Source organism: Callithrix jacchus, chromosome 4 (genome assembly GCF_049354715.1).
Source record: "Callithrix jacchus isolate 240 chromosome 4, calJac240_pri, whole genome shotgun sequence".
NCBI classification, from domain to species: Eukaryota; Metazoa; Chordata; class Mammalia; order Primates; family Cebidae; genus Callithrix; species Callithrix jacchus.
Window position 1 is genome coordinate 61047027 of NC_133505.1, and position 17780 is coordinate 61064806.

The 17780-nt window shown below is 39.9% G+C and overlaps 1 protein-coding gene across 16 annotated transcripts in view; it reads left to right on the forward strand.

Moving 5' to 3' along the window:
- Positions 1 to 17780, forward strand: part of TMEM14A (transmembrane protein 14A) — a 56402-nt gene that overhangs the window by 10915 nt on the left and 27707 nt on the right. For 8 of the 16 annotated variants that reach the window (XM_008994577.6, XM_008994575.5, XM_078369378.1 and 5 more), the window contains 2 exons: positions 1226 to 1313; positions 3143 to 4035. In XM_008994577.6, coding sequence (XP_008992825.1) covers positions 1226 to 1313; positions 3143 to 3182 — 128 coding nt within the window. In that variant the 3' untranslated portion in view covers positions 3183 to 4035. Of the gene's footprint in view, positions 1 to 1225; positions 1314 to 3142; positions 4036 to 4542; positions 4583 to 17780 lie in introns of those variants that run through there. The other 8 variants (XR_013534289.1, XR_013534290.1, XR_013534285.1 and 5 more) reach the window with 4 other exon arrangements.

The following is a 17780-nucleotide window of genomic DNA, read 5'->3' on the forward strand; positions in this document are numbered from 1 at the left end:
AAATTGTCTCTAGTTGATTCAAAGTGCCTTGGTTGTGTATGGAAGAAGATATAAATGAAGACAAAATTGTTCTACATTTGAAGGAGAGAGAGAGAGAGAGATTTGGGATTTTTTTTTTCTTTAGTTATTCTTAAAAGGGGCTAGAGATATTTTTAGTAATGAGGTTGTGTTAGATGTATCAGCATCTAATCACTAATATAGTGATATTAGGATTTTTATTTATATGCATTTAAATAGTTCACAAGTGTCTCTTGTCAGTTATTTTTTATATCAAAAGTTTTTGTTTGAAAGCATTGCTATCTAATCTCAGATAAAACCACCTCTCCCTTCATGTTGGTACAGCTCCACAAAGGCTGACATGATGATGTTTCTGAATAAAACATGATTGCTTAGACGATTTTTTAGTCTCCAGGCATCAAATTCTCCAAAATGGAATGCTATGAAACCAAACCAATCAGCCTTCTTTTTAGTATTTTTTAAAATTAATCAGATCTTTCTTGTAAGAGATATATTAACCATTTTCTTTATATTCCGTTAACTAAGCATTTATTGAGTGTCTCCTGTGGGTCCAAGTGTGCTGCTTTGTGTTTCTGAGAGAAGTTGAATAAAGCTCAGTGCTAGTCTTCAAGGAGTGTTCTTTAAATAGAAATTTAGGTTAGAAAAAGAATTTCTTAGGTGTGGTAGCTCACGCCTGTAATCTCAACACTTTGGGAGGCCGAGGCTGGCAGATCATTTGAGGCCAGGAGTTCAACACCAGCCTGGCCAACATAGCAAGACACTGTCTCTACTAAAAATACAAAAATTAGCTGGGCATGGTGGTACGTACCTGTAATCCCAGCTACTCGGGAGGCTGAGGCAGGAGAATTCCTTGAACCCGGAGGCGGAGGTTACAGTGAGCTGAGATATGCCACTACACCACTCCAGCCTGGGTGACAGAGCAAGACCCTGTCTCAACAAAAAAAAAAAAAGAGAGAAAAAAGTCTTTATCTTTTGAAGACATTTCAGGAGTAGATTTTAACATGTTTGTTTACCCAGAAACATTTTTGATGAAGTAGATTATGAAGTGTTTTAACAGAGCACTTTATCTTTTTAAGACAATGGCAACTCAGTACCTATCCATAATAGTTGTAATGTTAGAAAGCTTTAAATGATACCCATTTTTTTGTTCCTGCAAGCATTGATAACATGTTTGAAACTCTAGTTCATGAATTAGTTTGGTTTTCAGTTACAGCTTTCTTCCTGGCCACCATAATGGGTGTGAGATTTAAGAGGTCCAAGAAAATAATGCCTGCTGGTCTGGTTGCAGGTTTAAGGTAAATAAAACTGTTTTGATCAATACTTTCCTCTGCTGTTCTTTGAAGTGCTGCGTTTTTGGGAAAAATCCATTTTAATTTGAAAGATCAAAGTCCTTTTTGTTACAGTAAGCATGACAGTAAAAACCTCGAGATACCATGGATTCAGTGGGTCTTTGATATTGATGTACCCATGAACATTCTTATTGGATACGCATAGTGCTGCTGTAGTATCTGGTCATATAGGCATATTTGCCTTTTTCAGAAGAAAGAGCTAAACTCAGCCTCATTTTCCCTCAAGATTACCCATCTGCAACAGTAAATGTGTTCATTTAAATCTAATACTCAGTCTCTTTTAGAGAGTTTGACAAAGTGACAGTGCGATGCAGTTATTTCAAGTTTTTAAGGGAGAGAAATTTAATATTTCTAATAGTTTTTAAGAGAAAAGTTTAATATTTTTTTAAAAGACAAACAGCCTCAAGTTTCTCTTAATTTGATCCAGTAATTCTATCCGTATTACCAAATAAAATTTTAGAGATAACATTTAAAAAATTTCTCCAGAAAGCTGACTGTATATGTTGAAAGCCATAAGCATGTTTATTTCCTCTGGTATACATTTTCACTTTTTGGAATTTATTCCAAAGCAATGAGATATACACAAAGACTGAGGTTCATTGCAATTTTGTTTCTAATGAAAACTCAACAGAGGAAAAACTTAGGAATACCCTAACAGTTCACCAGTAAGGAGATGTTTAAATAAACGTTTTGTCCATTTAATGGAATATTGAGTAAGCATTACATTTCATGTTTTCAAAGATCATTTAGTGGCAGTGGGAAATCTTAGTGACATAATAAGGTATAAAAACAGGGCAGCAAATAACCAAGTATAGTGTGATTAAAAATGTTTGTGTATAAAAAAGAGGATGGAAATATTTCAAACTCTTAGTAGTGTTTTCTGTGGGTGGTAGTGTGGTGAATAATTTTAATGTTCTTCTTTCTACTTTTGTGTAGAATTTTCTAGTGTGACTACGTATTATGTTTCAGGGCGGGGAACAGGGAGTGTGATTACAAAAGATGGCTCTCCAGTTATAGCCCTGTTCTAAAAGTGATACTTGGTGGTGGGAAGAATCAGAAGTAGGGTTTATGGGCTGGATGCGGTGGCTCATGCCTATAATCCCAGCACTTTGGGAGGCTGAGGTGGGTGGATCACTTGAGGTCAGGAGTTTAAGACCACCAGCCTAGCCAACATGGCAAAACCCCATCTCTACTAAAAATACAAAAATTAGCCGAATGTGGTGGCAGATGCCTGTAATTCCAGCTACTTGGGAGGCTGAGGCAGGAGAATTGCTTGAGCTCAGGAGATAGAGGTTGCAGTGAGCCAAGATTGTGCCACTACACTTCAGCCTGGATGACAGAGTGAGACTTAATCAGGGAAAAAAAAAAAAAAAAAGAGAAGAAGTAGGGTTTATGGAACCAGAAGAAGGCCTCAGTTAATAGAAAGTAGCTGAAATTGAATTAGTAACTCCCTCTAATTAGTCCTCAGTTATTTTTTCAAGTAGCTTTATTTTACTAGCTTTTGAAAGTTAGTTTCTTCCCAGACCTTTCTCTTATAGACCCTCATTCAAGATTTTCAGGACAGAAAGTTCTGATTTTTTTTTATTCATGTAGTGAACATTTTTAAGTGGCTAATTCAGTTATGTCTGGGACATTATAATCCTCCAAGGGGTTGAGCTGGGAGAGCCCCCGAGCCAAAGCTTAGTAACACTACCGGGTAGTCAACGCATGGCCCTTTCTGTCTTATGCCAGATAAAAGTGACTCTCCCTTTGCCTTTCTTTTATTTTAAATCCAGCCTCATGATGATCCTAAGACTCGTCTTGTTGCTGCTCTGAGCATCTGGAGGAACTGAAAATTAAGTTCATGTCATCCTGCTGTAATGGGCAGAGCATATTCTTTGTATTTAAACGATAAACTTCAAGATGGAATGCTAGAAACACGAGTAGCTCTGTCACTTCTAATATGAACATGAGTTTGAGGTAATTTTTTTTCTAATGTAAAAATTTTTACTGTTTTCTAATTGGCAAGTCCTCTTTTCATTGAAAGTGTCTAATGAATCATGATACGCTCTTTCATTTGCTGTGCCTATTTTTTATATAGTTGGTATTGTTTGAAAATTCCAAATACTCATGTCTCAAGGAAGCTTAAACTATAACTTATCACATAAACGAATTCTTAAGTGGAGTTCACAGAATGCTACTGTATCTATTTGTCATTTATGTTATATTTGAAATAATTAGAAATTATACTTTTTCCATTTTAATTGTATTGCTGCCAGTGCTATTTTTTTCTTAAAAAATTTCTTTCTTTTTTTTTTTTTTTTTTATGAGACAGAGGTTTGCTCTTGTTACCCAGGCTGGAGTGCAATGGCGTGATCTTGGCTCACCGCAACCTCCGCCTCCTGGGTTCAGGCAATTCTCCTGCCTCAGCCTCCAGAGTATCTGAGATTACAGGCACGCGCCACCATGCCCAGCTAATTTTTTGTATTTTTAGCAGAGATGGAGTTTCACCATGTTGACCAGGATGGTCTTGATCTCTTGACTTCGTGATCCACCCGCCTCGGCCTCCCAAAGTGCTGGGATTACAGGCTTGAGCCACCACACCCAGCCAAAAAATTTCATTTTTAGCACACTCTTATGTCCTAACAGAATGTATTCAGTATTCAAATAAAAGACATTTTGGTTCCAACCTGTTTGTTACATGTTAGCTTTTTCTCTGTATACTCAAATTGTCTTTGACATTTAAATGCTCAATTATTAATGGAAAGGGTTGGGAAGGAGGGTTTATTAAAGGCAACACTCTACTTCTTCAGTAGTAGATATTTTCTTTCTCTCTCTCAGAGAGTAATAATCCTGAAACAAAACTGATTTTATCTCAAATTAACACTTTATTTTTAGGCATAGTTATAACTTAATGGCCAAGGCACTTTTAGGGCCCGAACTGAACATCAGAAAACCTGAATTCCAGACCAATTCTTCCACCCACTTGATGCTCTTTGGAAGGTCATTTTCTTTCCCTCTGACTCAGTGTCTCATCCTTAAGGAGGAATTGAACTAATGATCGACTCTTAAATACAGTTCCTATCCTGTGGTGCTGTTATGAATGGTTAAATGATTAATGTATGCTAAAGACTAACTCCCATCTTGGCTCAGTATTTGACCATTGTCGTTTTTTTTTCTCATCACTTTCCCTTAGGTGGTGTTTGTTGCCCCTTGTTCCCAGTGCTAAGGAACAGGCAAGTGTTTGTCTCATTACATACCTTCTCTTTAAGCCAAATAGGCTTAGGCATAGGAATTAAGTTGCAGCAAATCTTAGAAGTTACTTGGTAACAATCTAACAGTAAAACAAAATTAACTGAAAAGATCCCTAAAATATCCTTTGTTGTATTATTTAGGGAAACATAAACTATCTTTTGTTACTGCTCACAAGAGTTTTTACATCTTTAGTTTTCAGTGTTATTGTTAGATTGTCACTAATTAAATTCTGGATACTTTCGCTTTAAAATATATTTACCATTTAATCTTTTTTACATGTCCCCAGGCCTTATCTAGAATCTAATGCTCCAAAGTAGGTAAACTGAACAGTTTTCAAAAGTCAAAGAAGCAGTGTATGATCTTAATGCATTTAGCAAACTTAATATCTGACCTGCAACATTTAGACCAAATGTTTGCATTTTAAAGATATTTTTATTTATTTATTTATTATATTTTTATTTTTTGAGACAGAGTCTCACTCTATCACCCAGGCTGGAGTGCAGTGGCACGATCTCAGCTAAGTGCAGCTTTCATCTCCTGGGTTTAAGCAATTCCTACCTCAGCCTCCCGAGTAACTGGGACTATAGGTGCGCACCACTAGGCCTGGCTAATTTTTGTATTATCAGTAGAAACAAGGTTTCACCATGTTGGTCAGGCTGGTCTTGAACTCCTGATCTCAGGTGATCTGTCTGCCTTGGCCTCCCAAAGTGCTAGGATTACAGGCATGAGCCACCATGCCTGGCTGATATTTTTATTTTATCAAAAATCTGTAAAACTGTCTTTATTTCCCAAAGACTAATTAAGTTGCATGAACTAAATGAAAAGCATTACACTTCCTTTTCTGACAAATATTTGATTTACGTGCTTATTATTATTAAACAATCAATTAAAGCTCTTTTAGATATAAACATCACATACAACACGTATAAATACACAGACAGAAGATAAAGGACTCATCTCCTAAGCCGGGAATTGAACCCTGAACCATGGTAGCCATTGTGAAAACAGAAAGCATGGCTACATGGTTACAAGGTCAGGCTCCCAAGGACATACAAGACAAGAAGGAAACTTCATCCAGTTTTTTTTTTCTTTTCCAGAGACCTGCAGCAAAGTTTGTAACTGACCAGTTTGCTGGGCCATCTTGAAAAGCAGGCTTATAGGGGTCCTACGACCCTGTTCTATCCTACGGTACTCCTCTCCATTATAGAACACAGAAAGACACACAAAGCACACCAAATTTGCTATAGCTTACGACTAGCCTAACAAAACCTTTTAAGTTATTGTTAATTAAAACTTTACAGGGGAAATAAACAGTGATTTTTACCATTAATCACCCAGTTTGCACACAGAGAGACACACAGAGAGAAGAAGCATTGCCTGAGGCAGGGTGGGGAAGGCGAAGAGCTCACGAAGGCCAGAGAAAAGACCCACCCATTGCAGTGATACTGAAAAGTTCAGGCAGCTGCTTGTCGGTAGTGAAGGAATTTTTTCCAGCAGTCGCATCAGCATTCAAGTTTCCCTTTTTAAGGAGAAAAATGCCCCCCATGTCCCACGATCCTGTACATGCCTTATCCTGTCACCCACAGCCATCAGCAAACAGTGCAAGGCAGACTAATTCAGAGAGAATAGCAAATAACATCCTGTAGTGCCAAACCCATTCTTAGCCAAAATGGACTTTATCAAGAGGGGCCTCTAACCCCCTAAACCTTAGAAGACACTCTCACCCTCCTAAATTGGACCTCTAACCCAAGGTCAGTCTAGCATCCTTGCCTTTTATTAAGAGGGTCCTCTAACCCACTCTGTTTTAGGAGAGACTTTAACTTTCCTAAGTTGTGCCTTGTATTAGTCAAGGTTCTCTTAGAGGGACAGAACTAATAGGATATATATATATATCTACATATATATCCTATTATATACATACACACACATACATATCCTATTATATATATAGGAACTAGGACTAATAGGAGAGAGAGATATATATGTATATATATTCTGGATCTCTAGCCTGCAGATGTGGATCTTGGAACTTCTCAACCTCCATAACTGTGTGAGCCAGTTCCTGTAATAGATCTGTTATGTGTGGATACATATCTTATTTGTTCTGTTTCTCTGGAGAACCCTGACTAATACCCAATGGTATACATAGCTGGGAACTGCTCTTCCCTTCTGTGGGAGGAGTTCATGGAGATATGGGTAGCTACACCAGGACAAGAACAGGAGGTTTTTGGGTGCCTCTCAGGAAGAGGGGTTGCTGGTTGCTCATTTTTATGGTTATTTCATGATGATATGCTAAACAAGGGGTGGATTATTCATGCCTCCCCTTTCTAGACCATATAGTGTAACTTCCTGACGTTGCCATGGCATTTGTAAACTGTCATGGTGCTGGTGGGAGTGTAGCAGTGAGGACCACCAGAGATCACTCTTGTCGCCATCTTGGTTTTGGTGGGTTTTAGCTGGCTTCTTTACTGCAATCTGTTTTATTAGCAAGGTCTTTCTGACCTGTATCTTGTGCTGACCTCCTGTCTCATCCATGATTTACAATGCCTTAATCATCTGGGAACATAGCCCAATAGGTTTCAACCTTATTTTACCCAGCTCCTATGGAAGATGGAGTTGCTCAGGTTCGAACACCTCTGACATTTATGTCCTGATAAACCCATTGTAAAATGAAAATATTATAAGATGAAAATGCATTTAATACACCTAACCAAATATCATCATAGCTTAGCATAGTACCTTAAATGTGCTTAGAACACTTATGTTAGCCTACGGTTGGGCAAAATTTTCTACACAAAGGCCATTTTATAATAAAATATTAAATAGCCAGTGTAACTTATTGAATTCTGTACTAAAAGTGACAAACAGAATGGCTATTTATGTATACGGGTATAGAACCATTGTATACCCATACAACCATTCTGTTTGTCACTTCTAGTACAGAATTCGACTTGAAGTGTGGTTTCTCCTGAATTGTGTCTGGCTTTCACACCATTGTAAAGTAACTGGTAAGCTGAGCCATCATAATTTGGGCACAGTCTATATACAGTAGAAGGAATTTGAAAACAGTACTGAACATTTGATACCAAGGAATTACTCTCAATTTTTTATGTATAATGATGATATTATGGTATGTTTTAAAAAACAGACCCTTATCTTTTAGAAACTCATACCAAAGTATTTCTGGGTGAAGTAATATGATACTGAGATTTGCTTCATATCAATCCAGTTGTGAGGCGGAGTGTGTGGAAGTGTAGAAACAACACAAGTGACTTTTTGCTGTTCATTGCAGCAGCTGAGTAATGGGTCCATGGACTTTATTATGCTATTCGTTCTATTTTCATAAATGTACGGAATTTTTCATTGTAAAAGTATTTTTAATTGCTCAGCAAAAACTGATGCAATTTATCATGGATTGAAGCTTAAAAGGCCTGGGGTAGCTTCTGAATCTTGAGTATACTGCGACAGTGTTCATTACAACTTCAGAGAAGACCATGTGGGATGAATGCTTGATGAGTCTCCTCAGGTGTATCGACCCCAAGCCTGTAGACACTGAACAGAGATGCTGTCTGAACTGAATCACTATATAAACCTTCATTGCTTCTGCAGACCTTACATAGGAAGTTCAACAAAGAAATTAAACTCTTTTAGGCTGGGTGCAATAGCTCACACCTGTAATCCCAGCACTTTGGGAGGCTGAGGCAGGTGGATCACCTGAGGTCAGGAGTTTGAGACCATCCTGGCCAACATGGTGAAACCCCATCTCTACTAAAAATACAAAAAATTAGCCAGGCATGGTAGCTCATGCTTGTAATCTCAGCTACTCAGGAGGCTGAGGCAGGAGAATCACTTGAACCCAGGAAGCATTGCACTCCAGCCTAGGCAACAAGAGCAACATTGTCTCAAAAAAAAAAAAAAAAAATTAAGCTTTTTAGTCTGCATTTGATCTTGCAAAAATAACCTGAGCTCTTCAGTTTCTTTATCTATAAAATGGGGATGTGATACCAGTCTCATAGGTTATTGAGAGTTTTAAATGAGACGAAGGATGTAATGTCTTTAGCCCTCGGGGAATTATGAGTGATGGTAAGTGGCCCACATCTGTGGGTGGAGGGAAGGGAAGCAGACTCTGAAAGAGGGAGGAGACTGAAAACAGCAGGGACCATTGTCTTAGCAGTGGGACAGCTGGAGATAGAGCAGAGATGGAGCAGGAGACACACTGAGAAGGAGTCCACAGCAAAGAGGTGAGCATTCTCAGAGGTCTCCTGGGATCTAAGGAACAGGTAGGTGAGAGGCTGCCAGGCTCAGAGCAGCAAGGAGGATATGCCTCTGACAGAAAGTCTAGACATCTGAGATTGGGGCCTATCTCAACTGGATGGGGCTAGGCAGAGCAGCAAAGCTATGATGGCTAATTGTGCATGTCAACTTAACTGGGCTAAGAGATGCCCTGATAGCTGGTAAGATAATATTTCTGGGTGTGTCAGTGAGGATGTCTCTGGAAGAGATTAGCATTTGAATTAGAAGACTGAGTAAGGAAAATCACTCCCACCAGTTTGGGCCGGCATCATCCACTCAATCAAGGGCCCAGATAGAACAAAAAGGTCGAGGAAGGATAAATTCGCTCTCCCTGCCTGAGCTAAAATATCCATCTTCTTCTGACTTCAGACGTCAGTGCACCTGTTTCTCAGGCTTTGGGACTTGCACCATTAATCTCCCGATTCTCGGGCCTTAGTACTTAAACTGAATTACACCACCAGCTTCCCTGTTCTTTAGTCTGCCGATAGTGGATCTTGGAGCTTCTCAGCCTCCATAACTGCGTGAGCCAATTCCTATAATAGATCTCCTGTTATATGTGGATATGTATCCTGTTTGTTCTGTTTCTCTGGAAAACCCTGACTAATACCCAAACCACTGGATGGTATACAGAGCTGGGAACTGCTCTTCCCCTCTGTGGGAGGAGTTCTGGGAGATGTGGGTAGCTACACCAGGACAAGAATGGGAGCTTTTGGGGTACTTCTCAGAAAGAGGGACAAATACTTGGGACCCCTGTGAGGGAGGGCTACAACTAGAGAAGTAGTGTTGGGTTTGTGCTGTTGTCGACCAGTTGTAGCCCATGCTGAATGGCCTGGAAAATACTGATTAGAAGTTAGAGGTCTATCCCTCCCACCTCCCCTTGCGCCTAGAATAGAAGCTCTCGATGACTTTGGGCTTTTTTCAGTTCCTAGAAATGCCTGGCTCACTGGAGGTTCTCTGTGGTTGAATGGTGTGTTTTCAGGTGGATGGGGTAGACAGGTGAATAATGAACAATGTTATTAATAACTAGGACTGTTTGGATAAGAGTTCACCAAACTTCCTGAGCCAAGGGTCTCCCTATGTAAGGAAAGAAGGGAGAAAAAAAGGAGACATTAATAGAATGTTTCATTCACTCATTCAACAATTTGCTATGTGCCACCAGGAACCAATGCTAGGTATTAGAGGTATGATAATAAAACCAGAGTGATCCTTGCTCTCATGAACTTGACAACCTGGTGGCCTACTATGTATCAGTCTGCAGTCACATAATTGTATAATTATCAGGACTATGGGCAGGACCCCCACAGAATTCTACCTATCTCTGTTCCTCATCTCTGCTTCTCTGTTCATTTCCCTGCATGTGGCAAATGCACATTGGAAGCTCCTAAGTTTTACATATTAGAGCTACAGCAACTGGAGAGAGACCTGGGTACATCTCTAGACACCAATTCCAAAAATGCAGGACAAGCAGCTGATCATCTCAGCTGGGATTTAGAGCCTACTCCTTAGATACCCAATGCCTGTGAAGAGAGGGAGGAATGATGTTATAGTGGAACATTGCAATTCCTGCAGGACCTCCTAGGATGGCAAAGGAAGGGGCATAGTTACCAGTTATTTCTTTTTCAGGGAGGTGTGGACACAAGAATAATCTTGGACAGACAAAATAACAAGTGCCCTCTGCAGAGATGGAGAGAAAGGCATGGTGGGGTAGGCTGCAGTGGCACACTGGGTCAGCTGGGGAAGAAAGTCTGGAGGCACTGTGCCGTGAGGCTTCTTGAGGGCCATGGGCAGGCAGGGCCTTGTGCTTCTAGGCAAGTGTGTTGAGAAGCTCAACAGACAGATCTGGGTTTAAATCCTACCTGACTCTTTATTTGCTAAGAAGTTGCTTCACTTTTGAACTTCACTTTCTCCAACTGGGAAAAGAAATAGTTATACTTACCCCCACAGGATTAGTGTGAGCATTCAAAGAAAGAATATTCTCAAAGGACTGATCAAGTGACAGGCAAAGAGTGGGCACCCAATGTCGGACAGCTGTTGTTCTGATCTGGGACAAAGGCTTCTCTCCAGGGGTGTTTATGTTCCAAAATGATTACTCTCCTGGTTAATAATTATGCTGCTCCAGATGATTGCATTTATGAGCATTCTCTAAGGTGGATCAACCTTGATGATGACATTCTTGATAAAGACACCCTGGGTTGGAGAGATCATGTGGTCAGTCAATCTGGGCATTGAGGAAGTAAGTTTTTAATTTTTGACCATATGAGTATCTTTGAGAGAGGCTTTTCAGGACATTAAGATCCATAGTACATGTTAATGTTTCTCTCATAACAGCTATGGTTTATTAAGCAGTTGTTATATTGAAGACACTGGACCAAGTAGATAACTTCGGAACCCCTGCCTTATCCACAATGATGCCCCTTCTCTGAGAACTGCTCCCCCTCCCCCCACCTTCTGCATAGGGGTGGTGGGCTCCTATGGGTCATGATTATGATATATAAACCATACTCCCACCGAGGTGGGCTTGCCAGGTCCATTCAGTCACCAATCGAAACCAAGTCCATCTTCATCCTAGGAAGTTAGCATTGAGACTCTGAGCAGCTGCGTGTGTGACTGGAGCTGAAGCACGAGAACTCAGGGATTGTGGGACAGACATACTGTGTCACATGAAGAGAGGAACAATTAGTAAAGAGAGCAAAACAAAACCAGTGGACAGGGAGAGGTGAGGAGACCACAAGAGGGCGCCCAGAAATGTAATTTCAGAACGTCATTGCATTCAACTGGGAAGAGCCTTATGAGTCAACTCTTCCTTGGAACTGGAAAGCATGTTGTTCATTATCTTCCAGTACCTACATATGAGAAATGAGTAGAACCTGCTCATTCATGAATTGCTGTGCTACTTTCTTTAGGGTTTCTCTCCAAGCATAGTACTTACTCCCTAAACAGTGTTTGACAAAGTGGGCGTGCACACCATCTGAATTGATTCCCTCCTTGCCACCTGCTACTGCAGAGTTCTTATAGCCCCAGCATGCTCCAAACCCTAAGAACAGCTAACGTATGATAGTTACGTTGCTTTTCATATCAGCCTTATAGTTATCTTTTTTTGTTGTTGTTTTGAGACAGTTTTGCTCTGTCACCCAGGCTGGAATTCAGTGTTAGGATCTCAGCTCACTGCAACCTTTGCCTCCTGGGTTCAAACAATTCTCATGCCTCAGCCTCCAGAGTAGCTGGAGTTACTGGCATGCACCACCACACCCAGCTAATTTTTTGTATTTTTAGTAGAGACAGGCTTTCACCATTTTGGCCAGGCTGGTCTCAAACTCCTGACCTCAAGTGATCTGCCCACCTTGGCATCTTAAAGTTCTAAGATTACAGGTGTAAGCCACTGCACCCCACCTTTTTTTATTTAAAGGATTAAAAACCTATCCCTTTTTGTAAAGGCACAAAAAAACACTTCACTCACATATAACATGTCATACCCTTGCAGTGGGGTAATGTCTAGAGATAACCAAGGATTCCATCCACTGTAGCCCCACGCTATTCATCACGTTTCCATCTACCCATTGTCTCCCCCAGTTAATTCTCAACTTATCGACTGTCCGAGAAATGAAAATGCTGAGACTTTAGAGCTGCAAAAGGTCTGGATTTTGAGCTTCAAAATGTGCAAAATCTATCCCATGTTCTGACTCTCTATTGCTGCATAAAACATTACACCAAAATTCAGAAGCTTAAAACAGTCATTTAAATTTGCTCACAATTTTGTGGTTTGGGAATTGGGAAGGACTCAGCTGAGTGATTCTTGCCTCAGGTCTTTCATGAAGTGTCAGTCAGATGTTGACTAGAACAGGAGGCTTGCGGGCTGGGCATCCAAGAGGCTTACTCATAGGCTGGCAATGGATGCTCCCTATTGGCTAAGAGCTCAGCTGGAGCTCTTCACTAAAGTACTCACCCATGGCCTCTGGGTGTTGCTTGGACTTCTCACAGCTTGGTGGCTGGGTCCTGGAGGAAGCATGTGGAGTGTCAGTGTTTAGAGACCACAGCAGAAGCTCCAAGGTTTCTTCTGATTTAGCTTCAAAAGTCACACAGTGGTATTGCCATCACATGCTGTTGGTTTTAAGTAAGTCACCAAGGCCAGCCCAGACCCATGGGGAGGGAATTATACCCCACCTCTCTTTAGGAGAAAGGCCAAAGAATTTACTACTATTTCCAATCCTGCAAGGGCCAAAAACAATGATTTGGAAGAATTGGTGAACAGTGTAGCTACCCTCTGGAAATGAAATAGAGAAAGAGAGTTACAGGGGGAAGGAAGAGACCTTGGACACTCAGGTTGATAGGAAACTCTTCTCTTTTCTCACATCAGCCTCGTCAAATTTTGAAGTAGGTAGATAAGATGCCAGAATCTCAATATAGTTTAGGATATCTGAGACTGTGGGAAACCTTATGTTACTTGTTGAAAACCCAGATGACTCACTAGCATTGAGTAGAAATGCCTGGATACTGTGCCTAGGCCGATGGACTTGAGACAGCCCCAGAGCTTTCCTTGTTCCAGCAATGCACAGTTCCAAATGAAACAGACCTGGTGGTGGTAATGAAGTGGGTGCTGCAGTCATCTGCAGACTGTCACCTAGAGACTTGATGGGAATGAGGGTGTCTTGGCAGCCTCCTCTGTGGACAGATGTCTGATGAGGACAGGATAGGAACTTGGATGGAACCCTGGAAAAAATTTAGGGTGTGTGTTGGGGAGGAGACCCAACAAATTTAGCTGGGTTAAATTTGTTTTATGTCCCTTAATGAAATGGGACTCAAAATAGAAATTAAACTCAGTTTTAGAACTGTATCTGTGAACTGATTCATCTCTCTCTCCACATATAACACAATGTTTCGTTTTCAGAGTAGACATTACTGAGAATTGATTTTAATCATCTGGAAAATATCAATTATAAAAGAAGATAAACCACGCAACAAACGCATTTATGTTACAAGGAACTGAGGGAATATTATCTTGTTTTGTATTCAAAAGTCTGTTCTTCACAACAATTTCTGAGGCTCTGATAGATCTGAGTTTTAGAATCCCAGAAAGATGGCCTGAATAAGATTTATTCTGAAAAAGCAAGACTGGCAATGTTTTAAGATTTTCTAAATCTTAAATTCTAAATCCAAGTATCTAGCTTTATTGCCTGGATTAAATATTTCAAGTCAAAATATTCTGACTTTTGGGTGCTTTTATTGGGTGTATATCTCCCAAAATAAATGATGCTAGGTTATGATGGGTCATCTTCAAAATGATGTATTATCATTCTAATAATTTGAAGAACATACAATTATATAAAAGTACAAAGCAAAACTAAGTAATTTATATGAAACAACTTCAATTAACCATGTAACCAAAAAGATCTGTAGAGAATTCAAATAAGCCAAGTGCAGTGGCTCAGGCCTGTATTCCCAGCACTTTGGGAGGCCAAGGCAGGCAGATCACTTGAGCCCAGGACTTCAAGACCAGCTTGGCCAACATGGGGAAACCCTGTCTCTACAAAAAATTCAAAAATTAGCCAGTTGTGGTGGTGAGTGCTTGTAGTCCCAGCGACTAGGGCAGCTGAGGAGGGAAGATCACTTGAGTATGGGAGGATCAGTTACAGCAGAGGCTGCAGTAAGCCATGATCACACCACTGTACTCTAGCCTGGGTATCAGAGTGAGACCGTATTTCAAAAACAAAAACAAAAAACAATTCAATAAACTCAAAATGAAAACTTGAAACGTAAGAAACAGATGGCTGGTTTACTTAGAAATATATTTTTCATAGTGTATGTTCATATGTCTATTATTCTAAAAAATTATACATCTAGCATATAATGGCAAATCTCTATTCATTCAAATTAATATCCATATTGATTTGAGGTAAGAGAATAATGAGAAAATTTAACTATAACTGAATAAATATGGTTAATTCATTTTAAATCATTTTAGTTGTGATTTTGGCTTTCATTTAAGCTCTCGCTTTATTTTAAACTTAGAAAAAATTGGAAGTAATTCTCAGTATCCATGACTTAGGTTATAAGCATATAGTAAGCACATTCTAGAATATTTCCTACATTTTTTTTTTTTGAGACGGAGTTTCGCTGTTGTTACCCAGACTGGGGTACAATGGCACGATCTCAGCTCACCGCAACCTCTGCCTTCTGGTTCAAGCAATTCTCCTGCCTCAGCCTCCTGAGTAGCTGGGACTACAGGTGCGCACCACCATGCTCAGCTAATTTTTGTATTTTTAGTAGAGATGGGGTTTCACCTTGTTGACCAGAATGGTCTCGATCTCTTGACCTCGTGGTCCACCCACCTCAGCCTCCCAAAGTACTGGGATTATAGGCATGAGCCACCGTGCCCGGCCTTCCCTGCATTTTTAACAACTGAATTTATTTGCTTGAGAGAAAGTGGTGACTTCCTCAGTCAAATGCCAAACTGAACTCCAAGCAACGGGTATTAATAGAATACCATCTTGCACCAGCTTTCTCTAGCTCTTTTTTTTTTTTTTTTTTGTAACCACTTCCAAATCTAGCCTTTACTTAAGGGAAATTATTAAAAGAAGACTCAATAGACTATGAACACCAATCGCTTCCATCTACCTATTTGCAGAAAGGAGAGACGAGAAGCGATTATTGTGCATTTACCTTGTTCTAGCTAGAAGAACTTTAGCAGGCAGGAAAGGCTGCTAAGTAGGTAGTTTCACAGCTTACAAGTATGCCTCTAAAGTAAAAAATCAAGGCAGTAATTCATCTTAACATGTGTAAGAATAAAAGGAATTAAATAGACCAGTAACTACATGCCTTTTAAAAATTATGTTTATCCTCAGCCTAGGATTCTGGAAATGTATCCTCAATCATATCATGCCTCCATTCTGCTTGGTCTACTCAAACTGGGTTTTAGTAGTGTGGATTCTCTTTTTTTTTTCAAGTTGGAAAATAGTTTAATGATTGCTCACCAAAATCCACAGGAGAATCTTAAATGTTTACAAGCACCAGTGATTCCACGATTCCTGCCTTTACCACGTCCTTCATGGTAGAGTATCACAAGTAAAAGTGTCTGGTTGTTTCATCTACTTAAAACCAGATGTAAGAAACAAACTAAGTCTTAGCAACTTTAGGCTTCAATGTGAAACCATTTAAGCTCTTGGCACTTAAGGAGGCTGAGGCAGGAGGGCTGCTTCAAGCCAAGAGTTCATGACCAGCCTGGACAGCAAAGACCCCATGTCCATAAAAAATAAAAATAAGTTAACTGGACACGGTAGTGTGTGTCTGTAGCTGCTCAGGAGATTGAGGTGGGAGCGTCACTTAAGCCCAGGAATTCAAGGCTGCAGTCATGCCGCTGCACTCCAGCACTCTAGCCTGGGAGACACAGCAAGACCCTATCAAACAACAACAACAAAAACAAAAAAACTCTTGGAAAGGTTTTCTCTCTGAAAGCAGTTCTCCTGAGTAGTGTGGATTCTTGGGCAATTTCAGAGGAAGAATAAAGATTTTTCCTTCTATTAAAAAGTCAATCCAGTAAGCTAGCATACAGTACAAGCTCATGAGTCCTTGAATATTGAATACTTATTTTCTGGTTTATACAACGTCTTTATGTCCTGCTTGTGACATAATGTGGGATTTCTTTGCTCCCATGAAGATGTTGCCTTGGCACATACTGGTCTCACTAAGAAAGGTTTGCACTTCACTATCCTTGCAGGACATTGCTTGGCACTAGTAACTGAATTGTTACCAACAGTGGAAAATAAACCTTTGTAAAATAACCAGAGATAGCTAGATAAGCAAACAAGTTAGTTTATTTAAACCGTATTGAAAAAAATTAAACACAATCAAATCTTTCTGTAAGAAATCCCAATGATGTGTTACATGTTAATCCAATGTTTTTAAATTGTGAATCTTAAAACATGGAACTTCGTAATTAAGTGCAGTTCAGCCGTTAAGCATTTGGCACATGTTTTCTTCATGTATGTACATGTGTGTGGACCATATGTTTAAGTGCAAACATGCATCCTTGTACTGGAAACTTCATTTTAAGAAAACTTAGCATAAAAATACTAGCTTATAAAACGACGTTAGAGGCAATTATCCACATTCACAGATCTGCTTTTGGTTTTGAAATGATTTGATGAGTTTAAGGGGATGCTCCTCGAGCATATTTAAATTGTTCTGTTAAATGTTTTGAAGACATTTACCTTCTCTATGAATTGTACCTGGAAAATAGTAGTCTCAGTTATAGTTATAAGTTAATAGCTTCCCTGTTTATGTCAGCATAATTTGTTTATTTTAGAAATTTTACCAACATACTTATTGCTATAGTCTGAATGTTTGTGTCCTCCTAAAATTCATATGTTGAAACCTAATCTCTAAGGTGACAGCATTAAGAAGTGGGGCCTTTGGGAGGTGCCTAGGGAGGACAGAGACCTCATGAATGGAATTAGTGCCCTTAGGGCCATTATAAATGAGGTTCAAGGGAGTTTGCTTGCCCCTTCTACCATGTGAGGACTCAGCAAGAAGGCACCATTTGACATTGTTTGGCTCTCTGTCCCCACCCAAATCTCATCTTGAGTTGTAATCCCCATGTGTCAAGGGAGGGAAGTGACTGAATCATGGGGACAGTTTCCCTCATGCTGTTCTTGTGATAATGAGTGAGTTCTCACGATATCTGATGGTTTTATAAGTGTTTGTCATTTCCCCTACTTGCACTTCTCTCTCCTGCCACCATATGAAGAAAGTCCTTGCTTCCCCTTTGCCTTCTGCAATGGTTGTAAGTTTCCTGAGGCCTCCCAGCCATGGGAAGCTGTGAGTCAATTAAACCTCTTTCCTTTTTAAATTACCCAGTCTTGGGCAGTATTTTATAGCAGTGTGAGAATGATC